Source organism: Branchiostoma lanceolatum, chromosome 12 (genome assembly GCF_035083965.1).
Source record: "Branchiostoma lanceolatum isolate klBraLanc5 chromosome 12, klBraLanc5.hap2, whole genome shotgun sequence".
Classification (NCBI taxonomy): domain Eukaryota; kingdom Metazoa; phylum Chordata; class Leptocardii; order Amphioxiformes; family Branchiostomatidae; genus Branchiostoma; species Branchiostoma lanceolatum.
The window spans coordinates 8,977,338-8,997,861 of record NC_089733.1 but is presented as its reverse complement, the minus strand read 5'-3'; the positions used below and the strand labels follow the sequence as shown (position 1 = coordinate 8,997,861).

The following is a 20,524-nucleotide window of genomic DNA, read 5'->3' as shown; positions in this document are numbered from 1 at the left end:
CCAGTACTTTGGTACACAAAACCTATGAAGTGTTAGAAGTTAGGTCTCTCGGACTATTTGATTATTGGCCTGATGTACAATAATAATGATAAGAACTGTTTCAGCCCCGGCCTCATGTGAATGACTTAAGCCATGTACATTGCTGTCGCCAGTTCTAAATAAATAAAGTATGTTTTTTCCTAATTCTTGTCATCAGAATTACATCTTACTGAAAAGCAGAAAATCTAAGATATCCCTGGGGGTCAAGTCAAAGTCTTAGGGTCCTGTCACACTTGTGCATGTATTCAAGTGCGTATGAGTTGCGCATTAACATTTTTTGGGTTTAAGTTAAGTTTGCAGGGAAGAAGTTGTTTTCTATTTTGACCTACCTTTGTGCAGCCTTCTTTGACTGCAAACTTACCCTCAATCAAAAACATGTTAATACGCAACTCATGCAGACTTGTATTACACACAAGTGTGAAGGGGGCTTTTGGATATTGCTTTGGGTCAGTTCTAAGTCATAGATATTTCTGTGGTCCAGTTCTAAGTCTGGAATACTGAATGGCATGTAGATCAAATCTAGTACGATATTCTTGTAGTGTTGGTCAAGTCCTATATTTCTGTATTTCAAGTCTAATTCATTCCAGTAGGTCCAGTAGGTGAGGTCTAAGATATTCCTGTAGATTAAGTCTAAGTCATTCCTCAAGGTGAAGTGATTGTCTAAAACTATTCTATACTAAGTGTTATACCCTACTATTACCTTAAGTGAGGACCCAATCATACAGCTTCTGCAACATATGAAAGGTCTAGGAAAACGTGACATCTTAAGTGTGTTTTCTTTGAACATCCTAGACAAGTATCACACATCATCCCCTGGTCATGACCATGCTTTATTTCCAAAGGCGTTTGTTATCTGATGCAGCGATGCCAGAATATTACAAAACTGTCCAACTTAGCTCCTTCAGTACACTATGTCAAATTTACAGTTTTTGTTAGTTCCAAACATGGTAGATAACTCACATATTTTTACCAACAAATGTCATCAGGCACATACCAAAATTATCAATACTGGCCAGTCGTCACTCTAGTTTGAAAAGACATTGGATTCTAAAGCGGGTATCCCACTGGGCTGCACACAATGGCCTCAAATTGCAAAAGACATTTGCAAAGTGGCTCAAACTCTTGCCAATTTGTTGCCTGAAATTGTGAATTCTTTAATGCGCAATTGGCACAAAATGGCACAAAGCGATGCAATCAATGCAAATCTTTTTTGGATGAATTTTAATCATCGTTCACCAATTGGTTTTCAGTTCAGTGGCAACGCTGTGATTTCCAATAATGTAATATTGTATTTGATTTGGAGTCAAAACTTGAGAGTGTGAAATTCCAGGCACGGCCATTTTGTTCATAGATGTGACGCATTTTACCTGTGCGTTGCTCGTCAGTGTGACGGCAACGGAAAATTGGCGAAAATTCGCAAAGTCGGTGCAATAACTTGGCGCAATCAGACACAGTCCCAGTCCAGTGAGACACCCTCTTTAGACTTCAGGTCAACTTGTGCTGCTGGTCATCAGGATTTTTTTCATCGAACTGGTATCTTTCAAAGATATGGAAATGTGTAAATTTATCATTAGATATTCCCAGAGTCATTCTATATCAAAGGTAACCAAATTACAATTAGATAAGTACAGCTGTTATGAAAATGGCCCACACTCGACTGTCCATAAGGCTTGATAGAGCTGGAAATAAATGGAAGTACAGTACAAGCACTGTCATGAAAAAAACAATCAGCACTTGCCTTGGCACATCGTATCTGCACATCACAATGGCACATCTCTCTTACATGTAACTCATCATAAAATGAAAGAAATAATATACAAGGGGAGATTTACAAGTAGTGCTATATATGGACATATAATACAATTAGGTTATAGCATGTGATCCATAGTGAAAAGTTTCCTTCGGATAACTTTTTCGTTTTCTGTTTCCAACATTGTATGTCTACAAGTCAATTCATGGCAGACCTATTCATACTGAAGCATAGTTATGAACAGTGTACTTAATCATTGTGATCATTAAACCAGGATGGTTCTTTGAGAACCTGAGTGGCCTACCTTTTACTTAATCTGCAAGAACATAGGATTAAGGGTGGTTTTAGTAAGATTTCATCGCAGGAATGTCCTGGTCTTATTATCTTAATATGCAGATACACTTAGTATATCGTTAAGTGATGAAGATCAAAAGATGTAAAGGCAAAGACTGCAGAAAGGCTTTTACATCAAGACCTACAGAAAAGGCAGTTGGAACGATGTGCGATGATCTTTTGATGTAATCAACAACTGCAATTTTCACTATCTTTTCTCGATCATGTACGTCACAGAGTAGGCATTGTGTAAGTACATGTAGCAGTCCTTCTTTTGTCCTCCAATGAAGTACAAAACCGTCCCTGGTTGACGTTGTTTACAGGTGCAGTTCCGTGGCGGGCAGATAGGAGAGCGGTATAGGCTCGAAGTACGAATCCAACATGCGGGGCGTCACCCCTTCCAATGTGCTGGGGTTCCACTTTGGCGAGTGATCCTTGTCCACGAGAACTGTAAGAGAATGAACACTATAATCAAGACTCATTTTGGTTAGGATTTAGCTAATGCTATTTGTACAATATACATTGCATTCCAAAAATGTAATAGCCAAAAATTTTGTTGGGTGATAATGGCAAAACTCACCAGCTCTGACTCCCTCATAGAAATCATGACCTCTCTGTGAGTAAAACAAAGAGAACAAGTTACTGAGTGAGCTGCATGGACATAAATACACACACACACACACAAACACATACAAACATACACACACACAAATATACAAACACACACACATGCACACTGAGTTATACATAAACCACTAACTGTTGCAAGCATGACTGACATATAATTCATCTGTCATCAGTACAACTTATTGGCCCTCTTTCACAAATAGCATGATCTTCTCCATCTCATCTAAAAAGGAGAAAAAAAACCTCTCTGTTCCATCTTTAGGCCACCAGAACTCACCACACATCCTTGGCTCATCCTGTACTCTATCTGCAGACACTCCTGTAGACTCAGGTGGCCTCCCATGGACAGCTGTCTGTGGGTGATCTTCATGGAGGTGGGCGACATCTTCTTCAGTTTCTGACACATACAAGGAGAAAAGACTCTTAGACTCTACTAGATACGACATAATGTAATTCTTGATTTGTTAACGATAACTTAATTTTATCGACTTTCACGGTCACTACGCAACCTCTACAATTCTTCCTACTGAGGCAAGAACTTAGAATTTAAGTTAAATGCCATGAACCCTTTCCCACAACTGCTAAAATTACTGACAGCAATTATTATATCAAATGGATTTACAGTAATGTAACACAAAAGTTTTAGGTTTGAATTTTACTCCAGCCTTTGCTGTTATGAACTCCAACTTGTATGCTACAGCTAAGGGTTGCAATCTTTTGGAGGGGATTTTGAGCAAACTCATTCCTCGAGAACATAAGAAAATGTACCATACTTAGTGATGGTATGCACTAGTGCGTGGTAGCTGGTTTGATATTTATATAAGTTCCTAATAAGTTATCCAGCTTAACATGTCTAACTAAGTGCATACCATTCAGCTACTTATGGTACACAGCTTACCAAGTGTAAGTACACATGTAACTGGTTTGATATACCATTAGGCAATTTACAGGATATACATCTACGTTATAAAGATACAAACGCTTTGACCAGTCATACACTCACCTCCAACTGCTGCATGGCCCAGTCCGACCCATCTCTCATCAGAGCCTCAAAGATCTCCTCTACACTGTCTGGGGAAAACAGGCTACAAACACACACAGAGGGTATCATTAATGGAAGGTTACATCAAGGATACATATGACCATGTTATATACATAGTAACAATACTGCAGAGCTAGTTCTAGACTAGTGACGCATTTTCTGCTACTTGTCTCCTGAAACGTGCCGACTCACTCACTTGAAGTTGTAGGCTGTAATATCACATGTAAGTAACGTTGACGATAGTTCTCACATGTTGATTCTCCATCATGGTTCAGCCTCCTGTAAAAGCCTAAGAGGGATATGCTAGTAGCTGGACAACTTGAGAACTATTATAGAAGAGCCTTATAGCTACATGTGTTATTAACCCTATGCCTAAAAAAAATCTCCCTTCGAAAAAGATACGACCAAAAAGGATGATCAACTAACGTGTCCCTTAGACAACCCTTTGACCATAAAAATGTAGCATTGTTATAATAACTACATAATTAACCTGAGTGTCTAATATATATTTTGCAACTACATTTAAATATGAGCATCAAAAACCAAAATTTGACCTTTCAAAGACTCTTTCCTAAACATACCCTACCCCCTACCCCCATTTGCTAATCAAAATTGCCAAAAAAAGTTTATTTCCGATAAAATCTTAAATGCACTGTATTACTTTGGATTGTTAATATCTAAAAGAAACATTTTGACATGAAGTAACACAGTAGAATTTATCAGAGTGGAAAATATCTAACTTTTTTTTGTTACCAAGGAAAGAGGGCGCCCATGTACTTTGACCATATTTTCTAGTGTAGATTCCCATGTTATAGCACAAAACCACAGAATACACACAGGAAAGTTCCAAAACCACTAGCCACTCTACATTTAGTAATTTTCATATTGGTAAAAGTACTCATTGATATCTGTTACATTTAAGAAGAGCTGGTCTGTAGAAGCATTTTCTCACAGGAAAACGAAACTGACCGGACGAGAGTTAACCATGGGGTCTAGACCAAGAAATATGGCGGTACACGGTTGGCGGAGAAAAACTGTTTTACCGATTTCCTTGGCCAGACGGTGGAAGAGACTGTGTTGCGCCTCAGCCATTAAATAAAAAAGGCTGTTACCATCCTTATCCCCACCTACAACGTGCTTGGGTTACTTGCAAACTGCGATAATAACATGAACTGGTTAGAACAGAGCGTCAGGCCTCGGAACTAGCAGCCAATGCAGGGGCGTTCAGAAACACACTTTCTTGTATGAATAAGACACTATCTTTTAGGCAATGAACCCAGATTGAATACATAAGACTGAAAATACTGCTTTCTTGTATAAAATGAGGTTGTGAAACATTTCACTGAGAATGTGTTCAATGATACACATATGTTGACCAATGGAAATTTATCTTGCATGAAATAATTCTTTTATATGTACTGTATTTCTGAGAAGCTGATTTTGACTGAAATAATTTCTTCAACACAAGTGTTTTTGATTATGAAATCATAGGATTTTTCAGGTTTATGTATTGAGTAATGTTTGAGACTTAAGTTCCGAGCCCTGACATGTTGAAACTTTCAACAGTGAAAAAACCAATGCATGTATCACAGCTCATGTCAAGCACAATGTTCCTCTAATTACATATCAGGCAGGTCAGTTTAATGAGATATCGTTCATATTTTCTGTTATAAGTGAGGAAACAGGCAACGGTACAAAACAGGTAATAAGAGGGTTATGTTTAAAAAAACACTATTTACACACAGCTTTCTTATGATACAACACAATCACATGAAGATCCTTGAAGATAGAATTTGAAGAAAGTGCCCAAAGACATTAGACCCAAATGCTTTCATGTAACAAATTTCATTTGTAGATGTCATTGCTGTCATCAATTTATCAATTTGAACTGTAATGTAAATGTACTTTGTGTTTGAACAATGTGGATGGTTTATCTTAATTTTCATGAGATATTGCAGATCGCATTTAACTGATTAAAGGTAAGATGAAAAACTGTGTGTAAACAGGATAGCATGCTCAAGGCAAAATCAAGGGAAAGAACATTTTGTGGGAAACTGTTAGCCTGTAATATCTTCAGGATGCAGCCACCAGCACATCAAGTTAAAAGGTAGAGATGCATAAAAGGGGAAATGCAAGGGTCCAAAAAAATCATGTACAAGTTACAACCTGTGCCTACAAAATGTGCAGACATTCAAACTCCGCTGGACACAGCCTGTATTTTAAAAAAAGCATTTTGTAGAGACGCTTGCCTCTTTGTGCACTGCTACCCTCTGGAAAACTGGGTTTAAATGTATCTTCAAGCTAGATTATTCATCCATTCACAACTTATGTATAAACTGTGCCAACAGTATCATAGAATGGATTCTGTGAGGTGGTTTCTTACCTGTTGATTTTGTCCATGTGAGGTTCCAAGGAAAACTCTGGCACTTCTGGCATCTCTCGCTTGGTCTGAAATGGGAAAAAAAGTTGGAAAACAAGGAATTTTAAAAACAAATTTAGACCGTTAGATCAAGTACATGTACTATTTTCCCACTATTTCGAAGTCTACTTTATTAGCATCTGGCATGCAGTCTTTGGTAAGAAGTTTAATTTTTGTCTGTTTTATGACAAAATTGAAGTAATCCAGCAATAACTAATACTTTGCTCCTTTCTTTTTCTAATGCTATAACCTATCCTGATATTGCATATTACAACAGGAGTTTTAAACTTTCACCTCTTTATGATATTTTGTCAGCAGTTCGTCAATCGTTTTGGAGGAGGAACGTTCCAAAGACATCAGTTCCTCTTCTAACGCTGGCAGCTGGAAAAACAACAAGGAGTCAGTGCTTGTACAAATCATTGTAACTCTAACCATTAACGTGAACTATAAACTTTTAGACAATACATGTACATGATACCAAACATTTCCCCGTGTGAATATAACATGATCAACATCCCCTTTAAAATGCTATCTAACAGAGGTTTTTCTTAATCAGGAACAAAATTAAGAAACTAGAAGCCACATATCTACCTACCCATTAAACGATATGCTGGAAATACACTGATACAATAATGCTTTAGGAAAGCCTGCTTTTTCAATTCACACATGATACTCAACCGGACACAAAGCAGCAAGTCGAAATATTTAAAAAGGGAATTAGCTATTTTCCCGTGCTTTTCCAAAATTGCAGTGATCATTTTTACCTTGTGTGACTCCACGTAATGTGTTGCCACGCCGGCCTTGTAGACCTCCCTCCCCTTTAACCGGTAGCCGGTCAGAGCCAGGTACATGCCCAGGGAACCGCCCAGCCTGGGCAGGAAATAACCACCACCCACATCAGGAAACAGACCTGGGGGAGAGAAGGGAGATGGTTCGTTTAAATTTCTTTGTTTATTTTGCATACCATACCACCTCCTGTTGTAACACACCAGGTTTGTACTGAAGAGTACAAGCTGCATATATACGGATAGGTTGATTTGATCCACTCACACCGGGAAGGACCCTTACTCTTCTTGACAAGTGTGCTGCTTTTTAAACATTTTTGAGGGGTAACTCTCCTTAAACATGGGACCTCCGTTTACCGTCCTATCCAAGGGACATCCCTATCCGCGGTTAGGTACTCATTTTCACCTGAGTGAAGTGAGGAAAGTCCAAGGGCACAATGTCAACGGGGCAGGATCCGAACCCAATGTTATATCTGAGGATGACAAATAATCGCAAAAATAATGTGGTTCACAATAAAGAACTGACTGATAATGGAATTACTTGAGGGGGATATATTGATATAAAGCACTTTATTACTAAGAAAGAAAACAATTTTGCAACTTGTGTTTGAAAAACATGAAACAAAAACCATGAAAATGGTTCAATATTAACTTGACTTTGGATCTGGGCTTACCAATAGCAGTTTCCGGCATGGCAAATAAAGTCCTCTCTGTGGCCACGCGATATAAACCATGGACAGACAAACCTACACCCTGCAGAAAAAAGATCATCAAACATCAGGGATGACCCCTAAAACAAGCCAAAGGATTGGAGGTGAGCACTGAAGGATAAATCATAGCACCAAATCTATTCTACTGGGAAATTGGCCATTTATCTCAAGTATGGTACACTGCATTCTATTGTATTCAATTTTATCATGAAATCATGTACATTCTGATTCAATCAAGAAATTCTTGTTTTACTGAAAGATGTTATACAAAGCAGCACGTTGATTGGTGCCTTGGTTGATTGATTGATTGATTGATTGACAGTCAACTCACCCCTCCCATGGTGATCCCATCGATGAATGCTATGTAAGGTATAGGACAGGTGCCTGGAGGGAGACATTCAAGTCAGAAAATTATTATCTCCTTGACTGAAAATTCTCTTTGAAAACATATTTAGGGATCAAAACATTCAAAACTAACCACCAAATATGGTTATCAAAGGATCTCTCATTGCAAAGCTTCATATCTGCCTGAGTTATGAGTTATGAATATTCTTAGCAGACATCCACTTTGCCACTCCAACAATTGACAGTACATGTACATGATGATGCATATCTATTAGAAAGAATCAGGCAGCTACACCTCACCGATTGCGTTGTTTAGGATGTACTCCTCCCGGAAAAAATCTGCAGCAAGGCGATCTCCAACCTTCCCAGCTTCTGTCACAGCTATAGAGGGATGACGAGACGATTAATGTTTGTATACATGGGTATAAACGTTAAGCAATTACAATGACATTCTACAACAAAGCCAGAGTAACAAAAAGGTGAGCCTTAGCTTGCAGTGTCCAATACTGACGAAAATAAGTAAGAGGCTAATGACAGAATTATGAAATCAACACATTTCTTCATGAAAGTTTGCCATACTTTGCACTCAACATGTGTAAATAAACTGATAATATCCTTATGTTACATTTTGTCAGTGGTTCAATTTGGGAGTGGGTCAATTTGACACAAAGTGTGTGTGTTTCTTTGAAGTGCCATCCTGGTAACCACTACAACCCCCTACGGGCCCTACCTACCTTAGTGCCACTCATTTTGGGTTAATGGATTATTCCTATTGCATAAAATACACTGACAAATCAGTTATGCCAATAAAGAGGAATCTACTGTATCTAGTACAGTCCTATGACCGCACATGGGTTCGCCCTTAGTAATAGCCCCCGGCTAGTTGGGCAACCCTGGCATGGACTTGCTGAACTAATAGATAAATAAAATAAAAAATCAGTAAGGAGGAACTGACCTCTGATGTCCCCCCCAGCACAGAAGGCCTTATCTCCAGCACCTTTCATGATGATCATCGCTGTGTCATCATTGTCTTCCCATTCCTGAAGAGAACATCAGTAGGTATTTAAAGATTAATTGTTTCAATACAACCAAGGAGATCAAATACAGATCTATACTTAAACTCCTTGGTCTAAGCTACCTACATACCAAATATCCTGAAAATCTGTTGTTCCTTTGTTCAGTTATCCTCCTTGAAAAAATTTAACAAAAATGCCCCTGCAGTTCCAGAGCAAGCTGGTAGGGGCCCCAAGCTTACACCACTTCTTCCTTACATCAAAAGCTATCTCATAGTATCTGCCACCAAAAAGTCAAGACCATAGCATAAGCTAAAATTAGGCCATGGGGCCACCTATCTTAGTTCTGACATATAAAATAACTCTGAAGTGATGACCGGACCTTGAGTTGTGGGTACATGAGTCTGATCATGTTGAGGTTGAGTGCGTTCAGCGCCTTGGGGCGGTTCAGGGTGATGACTCCCACGTTTCTCTGCTTCTCCATCAGGACCTCTGGCTGGGCCGCGGCTGTCGAGGACATTCTCTGCAGACAGAAAAAAGGACAAATATCATATCAATTTCATTCTTCCCTTTATTCTATTCTAATCTGTTGAGATTTACCACAATTTGTGAAAGGATTGTCACGACAGGTGACCATCCCCTTTTCAAGATATCGACTTGGAGACCCAACAGTAAGATTTTATCCACTAACAGCAGGAAGGAAACTTAGTCTTTTTGATAAATGTGGTGGGTTTTTCAACATGCTCTAGGTGTGGCTCTCCTCAAACATGAGACCTCCATTTAACGTCCTATTCGAGGGACGTCCCTACCTGAAATTAGGTACTTATTTTGTAAAGTGCCGTTCCAAAGGGCACAACATAAGGGCATACAACTGTATTAGGGGATTCCACAATTACAAAAGTGCAGGATCTAATCTGCTGTACTGGGGATATGTGATTATCAGAAACTATTGTACAGTTGGAGCATGCAGAAAATCTTTAATGTGTTGAACACAACTTGCCATGATTTAACAAAACTACTCAATATTACAATAATTCAAATACTGTATCAAGATGCTACTACATGTACAAATGTAGCTCGTTGGTCAGAATGAGTCACCTACCAGATGATGGAATATCCTCTGTACACGGAATAATTGCCTGTGCAAAGATAAACAAAATTGGTCAAGAATCTAGAAATTACCTACAACACAAAATATACTAGTAATAGTATATCATCATAATTTCCCCAGTTTTTCTCCAACAGAAATAATCATAAATATTTACAAGTGACTGAAGGTGGATTTGTACTTATGCTAAGCACTTTTGCTAAAACAAGGCAAAAGCAGTCATTGTTGTGCAGTTGCCTGCAGTACAAAGTTAGCCTAGCTTCCCCCAGCATGACATCATGGACCAGACATGCAGGTAGTATTGTTGGCTGTGTATGTGGATTTCAAACAGCAAAATACCCGCTCCTGATTGGCTAAGGACAGATGGCTGTGCTCTAACATAAAGTCTGGCTCTCCATTGGCTGAGACCAGATCCCAGGTTGGTTATAGCACCTCTGCCTCAAGGGAGAGGAAATAATGGTCACTCCTTGGTACTCGCCAGTCACCTCAACTGAACCACAGAAGTAAAACCACATGTGGACTGGGGATTATTCTAAAAAGAGACTCACAAACCCAAACATTCATATTGGCATATTGTGTTTGTTTCAGTGTATATGTCAAACTATTTCCCAATATGTATGCTTAGCTTTGCTTCGGACAGATGGCTGTGCTCTAAATCAGTTCAAGGATGGACGGGCTTGTTTGTGAGGATATATCAGAGCCCGCCTCCCACGGAGCTTGTTGGCATCCTCGGGCTACGCCCTCGGGACGCCAACAACCTCCTCGGGAGGCGGGGCTCTGATATATCCCCACAAACTCGCCCGCCCATCCTTGAACTTATACTAAACTAACACATTCAACATTGCTGCTTTTGTACCATCACATGTACAGTCACAGCTGAACAAATAAGAGCTGTACAAAGAATAAAACATCTAGTCAAAACCCAAATAGCCTGGAGCACTATAACCTGCAGTAACAATACATGTACAAGCTGCAGGTACCGGATGCTTAGAATTTAGAAAAACCACTAGCTCATGCTGACAAGCGAAAGCTTTACTGCATTATATGTCACTTATTGTTTGTAGCTTTAAATTCTAGCAGCCAGAGATAAAGAGTAGTCATAGGTGAACAGGTTTAGACAAAAAGATGATTAGTTATTGTACCATACTTACGTATCCATAGAAAAAATAAGCTTATGGCAGCAAACGAAAACTCTCCTACTTTGTATGGCTGGGTCAAAAGTTCAGTTTGTCTAGCGTTGGGTTATAACTAAGCGTCAAAGGTCAGATGACTGTACCATTCGGACAGGTTTTGAAGGGGTGAAAAAAGTTTCCTTACTACATGTAGTTTCTGTCAAACTCAATGTGGTCAGATCATGGTTTTAAAATTCTTCCTCAGATGGGCATGATAATGTCTAGCCATTAAATATCAACAGATAAAATTAACATGTAGCTAATACCAATACCTTGAACAAGTAAATGTAAGTAGCAGATTTTAACCATGTGACGATGATGCAGGGCTGTCTCCAGGACCCGTCCTTCCGTCCCGGGACGGAAATTTGCTTGTTGGGAAACAAATTAAACCCTTTCCGTCCCAAAAATATCAATTTTATGAGCTAAAACTGACGAAAATGTATTTTTTTTATATACAATGAAAATCAAAAAATCGGCTCCCAAACAATTGAAAGCTGGAGATGTATCCCTGCGATGATGTGCTGTCCTCATTATTGAAAAATGCTGCACTTGTAATTAGCACTAAATGCATGTCAGTCACAGTATCATTAGCTGTGATACAATATCGGCATACTGTATATCAATATTGCACTGTTACAGTATCTAAACGCTGGAAATAATGCACTCAGACTGCATTAGCTACAACATCCAGCATTAAATTGACATCATTGTAAACAAAGCCACATCTGTATCAGACAGATCAAAGTCTTCTTCTGCACCAGATTGTCCTGATAACACTGTCATCCTCACACAGGTGCCTCCTTTATCACTATCAGCAGATGTATCTGATAAGTGACATATGGGTTGAGCACATATATTTTTTTCAAAGCAGATATGAGTCTCATTTTTGTGATCTTTTGCTAGTGATCTTTTGCTTGTGCTTTAGTGATGGCATATTTAATGTCTTGAGTTCACAGCAGCATGAATATTATTTTATCAATCAATCAATCAATCGTTTGAAGGCATCAGTGTCTGATATATGATTATCTTATACCTTTAGAAATTGTATTTTTACAGAGGATCTAAGCACATACAGCAGAATCTGGGACATGTTTGAAAGCCAGAACTGACACACTTCCCACCTACATGAAAATGGACATTGCCTGTAACTGTGAATAAGTTCCATAGCAATGAAAACATGTGTGTTAATCAGGGCCATTGTTTGACATTACAGGACAAATCTAAACTATAAATGTGTCTTGCAATCTGCAAATCTGGTTAAAAGAATATACACCTGGCTGGATGTAATGCCCTAGCAAGGGTCTTGTCCAGTACAAATACAGATGAGATGTACAGTATTCAGTAGATGTAGTCCTGGTATTTCAGATTACAAACTATAGAAAACAGAACTTATATCTTTAACTAACCTAGTTTAAGTATATCATTCAAGTCCTGAATTATGACCCTGAGTTGAAAAGCTACACTTGACAAAATTATATTGCTTCAAATGATTAGTGCTACTTTTTTTGCATAATTTGTTACTAGAAGAATCAGTGAATCTCATCATACAACTGACAAGTCCAAAGAGTTATAATGTAGGTAAAATGACATGTTGTCCTATGTTCTAAACATGTTTTTACTACAGCAAGTGGTGGGGGGAGGGTGTGGCGAGGGTTGGGCCTTGTAAAGGAGGGGGTTGGGGGAGGGGGGCTCTAATTATTGTCTGTCAGCTTACGAAAATTACAATCAGATTACCGTAAATAAAACAAAGACTACATGCCATGAACAACGAAAACAACAACACACAGCTAACGACTGAGCGAACAGGCGTCATCAGTTCTCGAGTTACATGTCTGTTTATACACATGAAAAGTGACCCTGGCACGGAGAGCCAAAAAAACACTGACCGATGACCGTTAGGCGTTACTTATCCCGACATGTCAGTGTCTTCCCCAGCTCAATCTTGGGCCAAAAAGAGCACCTTAACTCGATTGACATCGAGAATTGATGTTCCTTACCTGGATATGACGACAACAGACGACATCCTGTGCGAAAGGTTCGTCTTTGCTGAGCTGGAAATTTCCACTGCGGACTGCACACGTTTTCTGTCACCTTCGCAGGCCGATGGAACGGAACGTCCATTTCAACTATGGGGGTGCCAACGTTGATTACTAATCTTTAATCAGCCACATAAATAAATTTGATATAACTAGCTATCATTCATTAGGTGTAATAAAAAGACAGTTTGTGTATGAATGCTTATAAATTTTTAGAAATTAAGTTGTACGTTGTATTTTTGCACCCCCGTAGCTTGAATGAGCTCATTCAGCTCTCGTATCCAGATTCTGTTCATTCTCGTTCCCAACAAACCCAGGTGAGCAAAGGGAGGAGCAAAGTTTTGAAGAGTTTTAATGGGAAAGTCTCCTGCATAGAGCAGTGAATGCGAGTGTCAAGGATATTTTGAAATAATGAATTAGATTCCCAGTTTGGCGTTAACGTTATTGAAGTGACCCTTACAAGAAGTCAGAAGCTTGAACACAGAATAGTGCAAAATGGCATTTAATACATCAATCACTTTAAAGTAGTTTTTATTCGCCATCTACGCTCTAATCAGTTTGATATTGTCAGTCGGTGGACAACAAGCCTGCAATACTACAATAAAGACCCTTCTCTGTGGACTTGACTACTGAACTACAACACTACTGTAACAATTATTTTAAACCAATCAAATCGAACGTCGTTGAAAATGTTACGATGTTAATGTGTCTTGTTGGCAAGTTAATGTTTTTGGCATAACACACGCACTATCATCAATGCAACATAATACAACATCACGGGATTATCACCAATGCGTCTTTGCTACGGACTACTTTTAACTAGTAAAAGTGCTTTGATACACCGTCAACAGTGTCTATATATCAATTACACAGCAAGTATTACATCCTTACAACAAAATACTCTATGGACTGTCTTAAACTGCACCCGGCTCAAACATTCAACCTGCTTTCACTTACACATTTCGAGTGGCTCTACTCAGTACGGTGATTTTACTAATTCTGTATCATGAACAGGTGTAACCTAGAATATAATTTCCGCGCGCGCGATTCCAGTTTGTGACAAGAATGGTTCAGTATTGTTCAGTAATAATCTGGTAGATAACTATATACAGATATCATCATTTCTTACATTAGGTACACCGATTTTGTACAAATGAGGATTTTGTACACAGAAAGTTGATCTCTAATTCACCTCGTAGTATCGTATGTTGTCGAGGTAAGATTTATTCACATATTAAGTAGTACATGTTTATTGTCCATGTCTAGTTCTGTAGGCCGGCTGTGTTGTTTCATCACACCCTCGTACTCAACAGGGCCCACTGCCTCTTCATGAGCTGCCTCCTGCAGTTTAGCGGCGTCCTCTAGAAGGCGCTTCTTCTCCTCCTTGGAGACATCCGGATTCATGGCCAGGCCCATCAGGTATTCAGCTGTGTCGAGGAGTTTCTTCTTCTGCTTCTCGACTTCGGAACTAATGCTGAGGAAGAAGAAGCTTGTTTAAAACTCAGCCCTGAAAACTGCTAAACTCAAGTTGATCCAGCATGATTTCTACCAACGCAGATGAACTTTCAATGATCACATGCATTCATCTATACATTGATGTTAACCTTTTCAATGTATACTATAATTTTCACGTTTACGTTGTGCATGGTAATTATAGATAACGTGCAACACTGTAGCCTCGCAAGGTGAGCGTGGGGTGCGCTTGTTTATCCCTTACCTGTCCTCCTTTTTGTCATCACCGTCTTTGCTTTCGTCTTCCTTTTCTTGCTTATTTTCTTCAGACTTCTCATCATCATCGTCTTCAATTTCTTCCTCCTTGTCTTTGGTCTCGCCGGCATCTTCTTTCTCTTCTTCATCTTCCTCCTCTTCTCCTGCACCTTCATCGTCTTCTTCTCCATCGTCATCTTCGCCTTCCTTCTCTTCTTCATCTTCTCCTCCTCTTTTATCCTCTCCTTCTCCATCGCCTCCTTTGTTTTCCTTTTCTTCTCCCTTTTCTTCTTTTTCCTCCTCCCTCTCCTCTGCTTCTTCACCGTCTCCCGCTCCTTCGACGTCCTCTTCTTTTCCCTTTTCTGCTTCATCCTCTTCGTTTTCGTTGAGTTCTCCTTCGTGCTCTACTTCATCCCCTTCTTCATCGCCATTCTCTTCTTGTTGTTCAGTTTCTTCTACTAATTTCTTCTCTCCTTCTTCTACTAATTTTTCTCCTTCCTCTCCATCTTCTTCTCCTCCATTCTCCGCGTGACTACTGCCATGCTGCTTCTTGCGAATAGCGTCCATTTCGGCCATTGCTTTTTTCAGATCGGCATATGCTTTTTCAATATCAATTTCGTCATCGCCTTCGTCATCTCCTTCTTCTTTATCCTCATTTTCTTCCTCCTTTGCCTCTCCTTTCTGTTCACCTGCCAACTCCTCCTCCTCTTCTTCTTCTTCTTGTTCCTCTTCTTTCTCTTCTTCCTCTTCGTCGTCTTCTTTCCCCTCCTCATCTTCATCACTTTCCACCTCTTCATCACCTTCTTCCTCCTCTTCTTCTTCTGCTTCCTCCTCTTTGCTTTCCTCCTTTTCTTTGCTTTCCTCCTTTTCTTTGCTTTCCTCCTTTTCTTTGCTTTCCTCTTCTTCTTTGCTTCCCTCCTCCTCTTCTTTCTCTTTCTCCTCTTCCTTCCCTCCCTTATCTTCTTTCCCTCCCTCCTCTTCTTTCCTTGCCTCTTCTTTTTCCACTTCCTCGTCCTCTTCTGATTCTTTTTCATCATTCTTATCTTCTTCGTCTTCACCACCCTCCTTCTTTTCCTCTTTATCCTTCTCTCTCCCCTCCCCCTCTTCTTTCCTTGACTCCTCTTTTTCCACTGCCTCCCCCTCTTCTGATCCTTCTTCATCATCCTTATCTTCTTCGCCTTCACCGCCCTTCTTCTTTTCCTCTCCATCCTTCTCATCTTCGTCCCCTCCCTCCTTTCTCTCTGTGTCTCCGTGGCCGTCTTTCCTTCGCAAGGCCTCTATTTCCGCCATCGCTTTTTGGACATCAGTATATGCCTGGTCTACATCTATGTCAGTTGTTTCTTCATTTTCCTTTTGTCTTGTCCCCTCCTCTTCATTTTTCTCATCATCGCCCTCACTGATATCTTCATCTTCCTTATCTTTGGTTTCATCCTCTTCCTTCTCGGATTCCTCTCCATTTCCACTCTCTTCTTCTTTGTCTCCTGCTGTCTTTTCTTTATCAGACCTCTGACCGGCAGCGTTTCCTTCTCCATCTTCTTGGTTAGCTTTGGCAAGAGCTTTGCCGAGGCCTTCCAAAGCATCGTTCTTTTCTTCATTCTTTTCCTCACCTTCCTTGGATTCCTCGAGAATATGCTTGAGTCCATTGTCCTCTGCTTTTAATTCATCCAATTGTTCTTCGTTCTCCTTTCTGTTTATTTCGTGTCGGAATATTTCGGGTTCATCTCGGTCATCTTCGGTCTTTTCCGGTCGGTGCAAGCGACCGAGCACTCCCTCCACGTTAGCGAGCATGCCGTCGATGGCGCTGTTGAGGTCCGAGTTCTCCGCATCCTTTAGACAGAATTATGTTATTAAGATGTCTATTTTTCTCATTCATTATTCCATTATTGTTTGTCATTTCAAATCTATTGTATTATCTTAATAACATGTCCTGACAATACTCATGTATAGCGGCTAGGACAGCGCCGTGTGTATACTTATTATGATAACATCCTTTTGTAATCTTTATCGAAGTTAGTTTATCAATACTTCATCTTTAATATCGAGCTTGCCATAGCTACAATGAAATAACGTTCAAGGGTAGTTACTTCGCATCACAAATGTTTGATTATAATTTTGTACCAGTTTAGAAAGAAAAACACACGCTGGTCCATAATTATTTTGCCTTTGGGGATTTACATGTAGTAGGGACGACCCAATTGACTAATTGACCTATTTGACTATAATCAGAGCAATTTACTACAGTAAAGCTGCTTTGCATAGCTTTAATGTGTTGTGTAATGATGATGGGCACACAATCTTTCGACGTTCCTGGCCGAACCCATCACGTTGAGGATGGTAGGACTTTTCTTTAACCCACAAACGAAAACACCCCCAAAAAAGTCAGCAAAAAAAATAAACAATGTTCCAGTTACCCTTCTGGTTCTGGACAGGTCGTCAGAGCGTCCATGGTACGTCGGGAGAGCGTGGCTTACATAGGCTGAAAAGAAATTAAAACAACAGAAAATCACTTCTCAGAACCTTACAACGTTGCCTCAAGAAATAACACATTGATTGGCAACTAATTGCCAAGAAGGTTAACGCATGCAATGCACTAGAGAAAAAGCTACGTGTCGATAGTCCTGCACCACCAGTTGGATGTTAATTAGGATATTTTGTCATTATGAACCGTAGAGGTGTTGTCATCATCATAAAGCTTCAGTAATTCGTCCCTAGTGGACAGAAATTTCCCTTTGTGGATTTAGAAAATTTGAAATGTAATGTTGTAATCAAAGTCTGGTACATTTCACTAGCGTTGTTAATATCACATGTATCATATATATATATATATGCATGTAGATCTAGGTATCTTCTCAGCATATGTTCATCGTGCCTAAAACTGTGTATCCAAAGCACATCATGGTTGCTTCCTAAAACAAATTCAACAAAAAGGCTCAAAAGGTGACGACATGCATAATTACATTGGGCTGACTCTAAACAAAGCATTAAGAGATAATGCATGTACAAGCTTACCTGAGAAAATAACCTTTTAAAATCGGGCGAACAATTATGGAAGAGTCACCAAAGTAGTCTTCAATTATTCTTTACAACCTTCTATTGTTCTTGGTCCCTTTATAACCCCTGTGGCTTTTTATTTCTGAATTAGTATCTTTAAAAGGATCTTACGACTGCAGCAATTCTGACTTCAACTCAAGCAGAAGTAACCCGTACTGTGTACATACTGACGTAATGATAAAGAGTGGTTCGACCAGTTACAACTGATGATCTCATACATGCTTAGCCCTAACAATTAAGTTTTCTAGTCTTAGTCTTCTATGTCTAAGTATAATCTAAGTCGAGTTGACATACTTCAAGTGTTAAGCTTGTCTTCGTTGCAAGCGCACATTAATTCAATAATATGGTACCCAAGGTCTAGCTCTAGCTGTAGACCTAAGATGCGATGCACTTAAAAATACTTATTGGGATCCAACGGTATGCAATTTTGACTCGCTAATGCAGAGAAGGTACATCATATTCGGAAAATTTTGACAAATGAGTCAGACAAAATAGGAAATCTGTGGTGAAATATTTTGCCGATGAGAGCTGTAGTAATGATAAGTCTAAAGGTTCGACAAAATTAAGATACTTTTCTGACACTAACTGCTCTCAACGTTATGTTCCTGCAATGAGGTTTTCATTATGGCCCTACTTTAAACCATCCACACAGAACGTAAAAATCAACATAGTTCACTAAAATGTAGCACTGTGATCCCAGTTTTCCGTGCAATCCGCTTGTTAGTGTTACCACTTCGAACGTAGGGCCCTGTCACACTTGTGCGTATATTGAAGTGCTCGGGAGTTGCTCATTAACATTTTTTTGGGGTTCAAGTAAAGTATGCGGGGACAAAGTTGTTTTCTACTTCGACCCGCCGCTGTGCAGCCTAGTGATCGAACCTAAGAAATGACTTATTCGGCTGCAAACTTAACCCAAAACAAAATCTTGCTAATACGCAACTCATGCGGACTTGCATATACGCACAACACAAGTGTGACAGGGGCTTTACCCTTGCGGCAAAACTTAGGCTTGTATTGCGTGACTGATACATGAAAGCGTACGCTTCGACCGACACCCATATTGACCCGCATATACCACTAAAACAACTAGAAGAATTTCTTAGGAAATACGGTGTTTCTTTTAAACAAATCACTTACCTAACGTTATGGTTGTCACAAGTACCAACCAGCAGTCGACAGGAACCGCCATTTTGTCTCACTAATTGTCCCAAGAAAACTTGTTCTGCAAGTTGCTCCGGCATGCGAGGACACGGTAGCGGGCACTATTTTGTAGGGGTGTGCAGTGTGTCTACCCAGATATGCCACAACATTCAATGCTCGGATAGGAACTCAACTGATAGAATATCAAATTTTAGCGTAATGTTTCTCACATGTACATGTACCCCGAGAGTAACAAACATTGCCAAGGTTGTGTGAAAGTAGAGAAAGGAAAACACATGATACGCCCCCACAGAGATATACATATGGCACATGCCTGTGTAGCGACCCGTGCGTTAGAATGCCCCCAAGCTAAATACACCTGACAACAAAACTACTCGGTAATTTCCAATTCACAAACGAGTAGTAACAATGTAATAACGTCTAAAAGGGATATGTTCGTGACATGGGACAATTGGCACCCTGTTTATCCACACAACGTTACAAGTGATTCTGAATAGCGTATACGGTTCTAAAAAGCTTTAACGTTACTGAGTTGTTCCAAGGAGGTTATTTTAACCTCCTTGGTTGTTCTGACGACTGAAGTGGTAATATCCTCTTCGAAGCTAAACGTGGATCGAATAAAACTCGGCAACAAAGTAATTGACGCATCATGGTTGTTTTATTTCTATTTTCTGACGTTGTTTGTAAACATATATCACATTAGAACAACAGGTATCTCTGATCTAATCTCCAAGCAGATCTACACGGGGCACGAAAATCGTATATGCTAGCCAGAGAAGCTCCAGTCAGCCAGATAAGCTCCAGCTACGGGGCTGACTGGAGCTTATCTGGCTGACTGGGGCTTCTCTGGCTAGCATATACGATTTTCGCGCCCCGTGTAGATCTGCTTGGAGATTATCTCTGATCACAGTGTTATCTGTCCATTGGCAATCTCTAAGCAGATGTGAGTGTCTCAAGAACAATTGTATCATCATGACTCGACCGGGTTACTGGCATTCAACCAATGAAAACGATCGAGAAAGTCATGGTCATATGATATGTAGGATCTTCCCTCCCGACACCGACAATTTTTTGGCTAATGAAGACTGAACTTTAATAACTTTTGCTTCGTAGTAAAGATAATGCGTGTTGCAATACCGTGGGTGACAACTGGCAAGCTAGGATACTTAGTCTTCAGCTAATCACTATTCATTTACTCAATGAGTTATATATAATATATACATTGA

General features: G+C 39.7%; 2 protein-coding genes across 3 annotated transcripts; both read right to left on the bottom strand.

Moving 5' to 3' along the window:
- Positions 1–850: 850 nt before the first annotated feature.
- On the bottom strand, positions 851–13,456 carry LOC136445963 (3-hydroxyisobutyryl-CoA hydrolase, mitochondrial-like). 2 transcript variants are annotated; one of them, XM_066444218.1, is made up of 14 exons: positions 13,341–13,456; positions 10,166–10,202; positions 9,446–9,586; positions 9,006–9,090; positions 8,351–8,431; positions 8,037–8,089; positions 7,670–7,748; positions 6,975–7,120; positions 6,505–6,591; positions 6,175–6,239; positions 3,753–3,834; positions 3,027–3,146; positions 2,703–2,736; positions 851–2,570 (listed from the first exon to the last, which is right to left on the bottom strand). In XM_066444218.1, exons 1-14 carry the CDS (start codon positions 13,364–13,366, stop codon positions 2,440–2,442), a joined length of 1,167 nt encoding a protein of 388 aa, XP_066300315.1. In that variant the 5' UTR covers positions 13,367–13,456; the 3' UTR covers positions 851–2,439. The 2 variants fall into 2 exon arrangements, with proteins under 2 accessions (XP_066300315.1, XP_066300316.1); XM_066444219.1 differs by lacking the exon at positions 13,341–13,456 and adding an exon at positions 11,323–11,352.
- A 409-nt stretch (positions 13,457–13,865) lies between these two features.
- On the bottom strand, positions 13,866–19,384 carry LOC136446030 (uncharacterized). The gene is made up of 4 exons (XM_066444298.1): positions 19,275–19,384; positions 17,498–17,562; positions 15,097–16,913; positions 13,866–14,853 (listed from the first exon to the last, which is right to left on the bottom strand). Exons 1-4 carry the CDS (start codon positions 19,324–19,326, stop codon positions 14,607–14,609), a joined length of 2,181 nt encoding a protein of 726 aa, XP_066300395.1. The 5' UTR covers positions 19,327–19,384; the 3' UTR covers positions 13,866–14,606.
- Between the last annotated feature and the right edge of the window lie 1,140 nt (positions 19,385–20,524).

What these genes read in the sequence shown, in the direction of transcription:
- LOC136446030 (XM_066444298.1), bottom strand. Translation starts at nt 19,326, where the DNA reads ATGGCGGTTCCTGTCGACTGCTGGTTGGTACTTGTGACAACCATAACG. An exon ending in TGTGACAACCATAACGTTAG is followed by an intron (nt 17,563 to 19,274) that starts GTAAGTGATTTG and finishes ATTTCTTTTCAG; the next exon opens with CCTATGTAAGCCACGCTCTC. An exon ending in ACCTGTCCAGAACCAGAAGG is followed by an intron (nt 16,914 to 17,497) that starts GTAACTGGAACA and finishes TTCTGTCTAAAG; the next exon opens with GATGCGGAGAACTCGGACCT.
- LOC136445963 (XM_066444218.1), bottom strand. Translation starts at nt 13,366, where the DNA reads ATGTCGTCTGTTGTCGTCATATCCAG. An exon ending in TGCTGGGGGGGACATCAGAG is followed by an intron (nt 8,432 to 9,005) that starts GTCAGTTCCTCC and finishes ATCCCTCTATAG; the next exon opens with CTGTGACAGAAGCTGGGAAG. An exon ending in ATTACGTGGAGTCACACAAG is followed by an intron (nt 6,592 to 6,974) that starts GTAAAAATGATC and finishes TTGTTTTTCCAG; the next exon opens with CTGCCAGCGTTAGAAGAGGA.